Here is an 8,188-nt window from a genome sequence, read left to right as displayed (position 1 = left end):
AAAAAGTCCTTTTCTTTCTTTTTGTTTTCAATATCTTCAATTTAACATGAATGCATCGGATCACTCCTCCAGTACTAGTACACTCACTTTTCAAATCAAATAAAGGCACAGAAATACAACGATGTAACTTGATGTTTGACATCATTTATTTAGATTAGTTACAAAACATAAATATAATCAACTGTTGAATTAGTCATTAGTCATTAATCACAATTTACAGAGGTTAAATTACCAGCAATGTGCCTTATTTTTTAAAATTTTTGCCCAATTTATTATTGGTTGTCAGTAAAACCATTGAGACGCCTTGCTTTTTGTTGTAATAAATTAAAAATGCATCAAATTTAACTTGGAAGCTTAAATTCTTGTGTGATGTTTCTGTGGTTTGAAAAAATAAAAATAAATAAGGACACTAAATGACAATAATTTAATTGAATATAATTGGAAATGACCTTGGCCTGTCAGTACTCAGAGGTATATCAAGGAAGGGGAGTCCCATGTAAACAGCTATGGAAACCCATGTTTTAATTTATTTTTTATTCATTAACCTCTGATTCATAATGATGAGAACACAGCTATATGTTTGTAGAACCCCTCTTCAGAATACAAAAATAATCTCTGTCTTTTAGATAACATTTTGGTAACACTTCGAAGAAAAAGCCAGCTTTAAATCATGGTTCACCATCATGAAGCTGAAGCTTGCGGTCAACAATGACAGCACAGTATCTCACCTCCACCAACAATGACCTACACTGCTGTGAGAGTGAGTTGTGTTAGGAAAACAAACCCAACAAAAACCAGTGTGATAATCTACCAGCATACATTAGTACTCATTATAGACTCATTATCCATTTTCACTTTCTTAGACTGACTTTAGCCAGTCTTTAACTAACAGTATGACCTCCTGACCTCTGCTGCACTCACACTCTATCATTAATAAAACAAAATGCTACTTCCACTACAGGCTACTTATCATGCCAACAATGATTAGGGCCTGACTATTGATTCAAAGTAAAATACATTACTGCAGAGTAATATATCCACTCCAGATATATTACACAGTTTATTTATGTAACCTCACATTTAATGAATGAAAAAAAAAATGAATAAAGAAAAATTTAACTAAAGTTATGCTGTGCAAAGTGCAAAAAAAGCACACATTTTGTAGATCAGTGGCAGAGAGATGTTTTCACACCAACAACCTTCTGGTTTGATCTAAACCAGTTTAAAAACATGGAGAGTTAACGCAGACAATAATTCCGACAGTTGTGGTGTAAACCGAGTTTACAGTCGGTGTATGGTCTGAACTCTTATTTCCTGGGGGGTGAACAGGGTATGGACAAAGTAGACAGTGATGTTTGTGTTCAGTTAAACTAGCAGGTGAAAATAACAACACTGTATATGCGATGACGCAATCCCACATCTTTTGTCCTTCACACAAAACTGAACATCCGTACAATCACAAAACATGCAGTTATTTAAAAAGGCAACAAAGGGATAACCTTTCTTGTCTCAGTTTACTGTTAAACCTTGGCAGTTTTCTTCGTTGTCGACCCCACGACTGCATGACACAGTGATACACAGTATACTTTGATATGTTTGGGCTTAATTAAAATTCACAAATGTCAATAAGAAAGTGGCTTATCCTGAATGCAGCTTGTACTTTTGATTATTTTCGGTAGGCAACAAACAGCACGTGAGACTCGTGAATACACAGCAGGCAGTTTTCACTCTGACAAGTCAAGTTAATCATCACATCATGCAAGTTTTGGGCTGAATCTATGCAGGTATTCTCAACACTGACGGAAAGGAAGTTAAAATTGCCTTCACATTAAACATTTCTCTGAATGGAAATTCTATGAATTATCCCTCTCTGGTGTAAACAGAATAAAAGTCATGCTCTATGGTGAACGACACTCACAATGTACAGTAAATAGTGATGTTGTTGCCCTGTTGTACAACATGCAGTCTATTTTGTTCGTGGTCCATTTGAACCTGTTGTGCTGTTGGCCTAAAGAGTTTAAACAACAGTGAAAGCTTGTTGTACAGATCTAGTTTTAGTCAATGGATTTCTTTAGAAAAATATTTTATGCCTTGGAGACAAATCGGTAAAATACATGCTGATCACTTTTTCTGACCACGGCTAATTGCACTTTTGATGAATTAGTCCTTACTGTAGGTTTTTGACAAATTAAACAGAAACAAACAGTCACCTTCTCATCTCTGCTCTGGGAACATTCAGGTCAGACTGAGTTGTTGGGAAAACAAAAACGTGAACATGAAACCATGTCAATGAAAAGATATGTACTTGGACAATCCACAAACATCTACCCCCACACACACATATACTCATCCATACTTGACTAAATACATCTCCAAACCCAAACATACATTGCCGTCTAGAGCCCAGTCTGTAGGTTCCATTTCACCCTCTGTAATATACTGTAGTCCCTGCCGTTCTTCACATTAACTCCAATTTCACTGAAAACAACACTAGACCACAGATTAACCGCAGTCAAAATTTACACAGACAAATCGTCAAACCTCACTGTCTTCTTAGACAATTTCAGCCTCAAACATCTCAATTTTATCGGTGTCCCAGCAGAAGAGTCGAGGTTCGGGATGTAAACTGAATTTTGGCACAGGAAGGTAGAGCAGCAGCGGAGCAATAGCTGTGACAGGTAGAAGGAGCGAGAGCAAACGGTTGGCCCCAAAGCAAAAGTCAACTTTCTAATGGTGCAGCAATGCCACTGAGGGGCAGCAGAGATGTGGCCGTGGGCTCTGGGGATGAGGCCATTGACGGAAGGCAGCGGTGGCTAGCTCTGAGGTGGAGAGTGTGGCAGCGGGGGCGGCTGCGCCGTTGGTAACGACTGAGGCTGAACTGGAGTTTGCATCCGTTGATGCAGAATCTGCTGTCGGTTTGGGGGCTGCTGACTGATCATCTGCTGAAGCGGGAGGGACTGGTGGAGGTGTACATTTTGCTGTAGCTGTTGCACCTGAGCCATGTGCATCTGTGGTGGAGGTCCTGGAGAGGGGAGGTTGGTCAGGTTCCCTCCACCTGTGTAATTAGAGGAGGCTGCCACAGGTAAGCTGGTTGGGGTGGGGGTGGTCTGTGGATTCAGCGATGTCACTGGAAACCAACCTGGGGGAGCTACCTGCAGAGAAATGGTATAACATTTCAACAATGTTTTGCCAACTCTTAATAATTAAGTGTCAAATATGATTCTTTGATTTGATTTTAGGAATTAATGAAAAGCCAAGTCTATTATCAAAGTAAATTCCATCTATAAAAGGTTTAGGTTTTTCCTTGAGTTTCCTGGAGACATTTTCTTCAGTTCTGTCTGACCGGTGATATAGAAATTGATTAGATAGATTAGATTAGATTACACAGATAGACAGATAGATGGATGGATAGATAAAAAAAAATCATCTGATGTTTCTTGTGAACTGTATTTTTTGTTTTTTATGTATCATGATGTATTAGTAACTGCATATTAGTCCTATGATGAGCTGAAACCCTGCACCTTGATCGATAATAGCTTGTAAACTAAACCCTTCAGGGACGTGGTAACACTGGAGCTGTAGTCGTGTGGCTCAAATCACCAAACAGCAGCAAAATGAAGCCAGAAATGCATTCACAGTCCAGGGGAGAAAGAAAAACAATATCAACCCCTACTTGTTGTAAAAAGGCTGCACCTCACATCTTTAGCCACATGGGTGTAGTGTTCTTCACTATATTTAAAAGCTGCAATTGATCATTTACAGGACTTGAAGCATTACAGGCTAATTAACGTTGAATGTTTGCACAAAATGTTGCCTTGAGTGTTGCTTTTAGTTTAGGGTCCTTGGTCTACAGGATGGTATGTAAATTGTATCCCACCTCTGTCGGCTGACTCCACCCTCCAGACCCCTGCACTTGCTGAATCTGCTTCAGCTGATTCAGTGACGGTTTAGGTTGGATGGGGCCCGTGGCTTCCTTCGTCCAATTATCAACAAGTTTATGCAGTTCATCTGTGAATGTGCTTTTTCGTAGAGGACTCTGATCTGTGGTGAAACCCAGGGGAGATGTGTCATGTGACTAAATCCAATCAATTTCTCCATGTCTATAATCTATCTATCGTAACTCACACCTCTTTTAGCTGGTAGTGATGGGTGGCTCTCAGCATTGCAGGGAAGGGCTAACCTGTTCTGATCACCGCCGGAAAAACTACATTTCTGCTGCATAACTAAATGTGAGACACACCAGTTATTTACACCAAGTACCTCATTGGATAAGAAATAAAAAACAGACTAACAAACCCTCACCAGAATGTGTCACTCCGTTGTTATCCATGTGGGAGTGAGGTCTGGGCCGGAGTTTGACTTTGGCTGGTCTTGACCTACGTGGAGAAATCACAGGTGCCATGGGAAGAGGAGGGGATCGAGAAAGGCAGGCGGGCAGACTCTGCCTTTGGTCTTTGAGGGAACGAAGTTGTCTGTACAGCTCCTGCAGCTCCATGTTCTGCTGAGCCTGAAGGGACACCACCTCTTTAATGTGCCTGGACAAGAGGAAAGATGGGAAATATAAGCACAAACAATATGAAGAATTGAAAAGTAAACCTTATGTGAAGTTCACAGTTCTCAATTCACTTCTCTCTGAGTTTATGTAGTTCACTTCTTAGGTCCTCGTCCTCCAGCTCACTCTCATCATCGTCAGTGCTACCCACGGGTGAGTGGTTGTGTCCATGACCTCGGGTCGATTGAGCCGACACTTGTGTTTTTTTATTTTCGTCTTTGTCCCCGTCTTTCGCCCGCGATCGTCTCCTCTCTCTCTCATAATGAGGCGACGCCGTGGTTTTGCTGGTTGGACCGTCTTCTTTCTTCATCTCAGTCTGGGTTACAGAGAAACGTCCCACCTTTCTGTGAGTGCAAACGTGGCCTGGTAGTAAATCCTTCGGGGGAGAAGACTGGAGCACCGGAGTCACCTGATGACAGAGGCAACGGGAAAAAGATGTCTTTACAAAAGAATCTTAGTGGCAAGAGGTTAGGTTGAAATGTATACTTTTTCTTTCTACCTGAAATCGTCCATTGCGCGACTGGGATGGATTTATGGTTGGCACCTCCTTCTCATCTCTGGACGTCTGAGAAGTGGAAAGTCCATCTAATAGGAATGGTATGAACAAGGAGAAAAGAGGAAACAGACTCAGAAACATAAAAATAGTGCAAAAAGAGCAGACAAATGACAAGATTGACACAGAACAGAAGGCAGTAGACCACAACCAGAACCAGACACATGTACATGGACAGACAAAGGACAAGGACACAAAAGTCTGGTACTAAAAACCCACAAATATCACACAACAACAAACTTCATTTAAGGAGGAATCAAGCCACAATGCCGTTGTCCAAGAAAATTTAGTCCAACATCAACTTTGTCATCCTACTTTTGGTAAACATAGTCAGACAGTTACAAGACATCTAGGGACAGATGCTGAGACCTTGGACTTTCTGCACGTCTCAATGGTACGTAACATCAACCAGTTCACTCTGTGTTTACCTAAATAACTGTAAGGCTACAGATAAACACAGACAGCAGGCTCATGTGTGAAACTGGTTCATGTTGCATAGTACTGCTAATGGTATTTTGAGCATTTTAAAAGGGTTTACAGCATTGTTTAGTAATTCCCTAATCTAATGTAATCTAGTATAATATCCAGGTCATTTTTGAAGCAGACCACTGGGTCTGTTAGACCACATTTCAGTTGTTTGTCTCCTTTTTTTCTGTACTTGGCAAACAGCATCATGACTAAATCACAGCTGGATTTCTCCTTCACACCACATGCATAAAAGTTGATAAAATTTCACACAAACTGTGAGTTAAGAGGAGTTATAAAAAAAACATGAATGTTAAATATTTAAGCGATTAAAATAAATATGTAAAAATGCATTACAGGTCTATGTAGTGGTGTAAAAATGAAAGTAAATTACTCTATTGTAAGCCGTATTCCTACATGCAGTATCCCACTTTATACTGTGCAACAAAGGTCAAAAGCAAATTTGGGATTGTTGCTCAAATCTACATTCTGGTGCTGTGTCTTTGATACTAAAGTGTAAACATGGATGACAGGTGCAGAAATAAAAAGCAGCATTTATACTGTAAACCTTGAAACAGGTGTTACTCACGGATAACGATCCACAATTAGTCACTCATGTGGAACACAAAACAGTTGCTCATGCATGTGCTGTGCACCCATAGCAAAAGGATCTACAGTAAGTGATGGCTACACACACATAGAGACAAAGTACATGCAGAATGAATAAAAAACTAAAACAGTGGGTATTAATGAAGCCTGAGGTTCTCAACTGGTGGAGCCATTCTCTTTAGGTCCTTCAGGTGAAACTCACTTTGTTTTATTGCATTTCATTTTACTTCTCAACACTCAGTTGTTTGAGTCAGACAGTATTATGTGTGTTGGCCATAACCATTTGAGAACCATTAAAATAATAAAAAAATTAATCAGGCACACACATAAAATATATGATCTCAAGTGTAAGCACTTTTCTGCAAATTGGATTCCGACCAGTGATAACAAAGTTCACCTTATCTTGGCTTCAGACACAACTACATCATGTAGGTGCAGACAAGACAAGCAAATTCATTTTGTATCTTTGTTATGACGTGAAGTGCGTGTTTTTTTTTCTATACTGAGCCAGCAGGTGGGAGTGTCGAGGTGAGGTGGGGTGAGGTAGCTGAATGAAGGAGAGGAAAGGAGGTGTCATGTGAAGTGACATGTCCAGGGCACAGTTGCAGCTGGTTGTTACTCCAGAGCTCATCTGCACTAGGATGGTCATCAGATATCTTTTCCTACACTGCGCCAATCTCCCACCCTCTAGTGGCCACTGTTCGCCACCCATGCAAAAAGAAAGATTGCCAAAGAAGTTATAATTAATAAAAAAAAAACAATTCAGACAGAGGAACAAAATTAAATTAAAAAAACTGACATTACATGGGGACTTAGTCACAAAACAATGTAACAAACTAAAAAAATAATGTGCATTAAGATTAATAGTTTTTATTTCTTAAGACTAAAGCAAGTTATTTAACTGTTAAAACTAGGACTGGATTAGATTTCTGTACATGCTCAACAAGCATTCTCTCTCTCTCTCTCTCTCACAAACACACACACACACACATTCTCTCTCTGTTGGAGCCTTGCTCTCTCTCCCATTCCCTATAAGGACGCTACCTTGCTGGACCCTGGGTTTCTTGAAAAGGCTGGTGGAGTGGCGCAGTTTGCACGCCCAGTTTTTGAATTTGCGAGTCCACGATTTCTTGCTAACGGGATTTCTGATACTAGGACATGTCAGGTTTAGGCCAAAATATCCACCTCCTGCATTGTTCTGCTGCTGCGGCTGCTGCTCTCCGTGTCCCAGGGGGATCTGGTGCTGACTGGGAGGCCACGGTGCGTCTCCAGTGATGCTGTTGTCAGAGTGTGGAAGGACAGCCTACAACATTTGAGACAGCATGGTTTTGAAACATAAAAAGATACACTTAGGAATTGGGGACATTTGTCATCCTAAAATGAAATGAACACAATATTATGGTGTTATCATGTCATGGAGTACCACATAACACTGATGTTTAGAGTCTAAGATGCAGCATTCACTCACAAAAACAGTTGGTTCTCCAGGTACAGGTGGGCACTGGGCCTCTGCAGGCTCATCACGGCTAGTGAAAAGGAGAGGGGCGGCTGGGATTGGTGACGATGTGGAGGTGGAGAGCAGTGAGGGACGCTGCTCCACTGGACGCAGCCCTGCAGAGTCTGGCACATCTGAGCAAGCGTCCTCATGTCCTACATCCCGCTCAGGTTCAGGGGAAGAGGAGGAGGAACGGGATGTGGTAGAAGAGGTAGAGGAGGTTGAGGATTGGGGTGAAGTATCTGAGGAGGAGTCAGGTGGGGGAAAAGACGTGTGGTCGAGTGGCTGCAGCTCAGACGACTCGTCTCCCCCTGCTGAGGTGGAGGCAGCTGACGTGGGGCCAGAAATGACTCCGCCGACCAGTGCTGCTCCACTGCTGTGCTCCTGGTACAACAGGTTCCTCAGCTTTTCATCCAGAGTCTTTATACGGTTGTCTACAAAGTCAATTTTTGGAGGACCTTCACTGTCAGACTCAGCCACAGAGGAAGGTTGAGCCGGCGATGGTGTCATTGTG

General features: G+C 41.5%; 1 protein-coding gene across 1 annotated transcript in view; it reads right to left on the bottom strand.

Moving 5' to 3' along the window:
- Positions 1-61: 61 nt before the first annotated feature.
- Positions 62-8,188, bottom strand: part of wnk3 (WNK lysine deficient protein kinase 3) — a 34,730-nt gene continuing 26,603 nt past the window's right edge. Inside the window, exons 19-27 of the mRNA XM_025059113.1 lie at positions 7,648-8,185; positions 7,224-7,482; positions 6,683-6,726; positions 5,052-5,312; positions 4,627-4,961; positions 4,303-4,535; positions 4,128-4,223; positions 3,878-4,041; positions 62-3,152 (exon numbers count right to left, since the gene is read on the bottom strand). Of these exons, the coding sequence (XP_024914881.1) occupies positions 2,814-3,152; positions 3,878-4,041; positions 4,128-4,223; positions 4,303-4,535; positions 4,627-4,961; positions 5,052-5,312; positions 6,683-6,726; positions 7,224-7,482; positions 7,648-8,185 (2,269 nt within the window). The 3' untranslated portion in view covers positions 62-2,813. The remainder of the gene's footprint in view (positions 3,153-3,877; positions 4,042-4,127; positions 4,224-4,302; positions 4,536-4,626; positions 4,962-5,051; positions 5,313-6,682; positions 6,727-7,223; positions 7,483-7,647; positions 8,186-8,188) is intronic.

The sequence above is a fragment of the Cynoglossus semilaevis genome, chromosome 10 (genome assembly GCF_000523025.1).
Source record: "Cynoglossus semilaevis isolate Cse_v1.0 chromosome 10, Cse_v1.0, whole genome shotgun sequence".
Lineage (NCBI taxonomy): Eukaryota > Metazoa > Chordata > Actinopteri > Pleuronectiformes > Cynoglossidae > Cynoglossus > Cynoglossus semilaevis.
The sequence above is the reverse complement of the archived record's forward strand: the minus strand, read 5'-3'. Positions and strand labels throughout refer to the sequence as shown.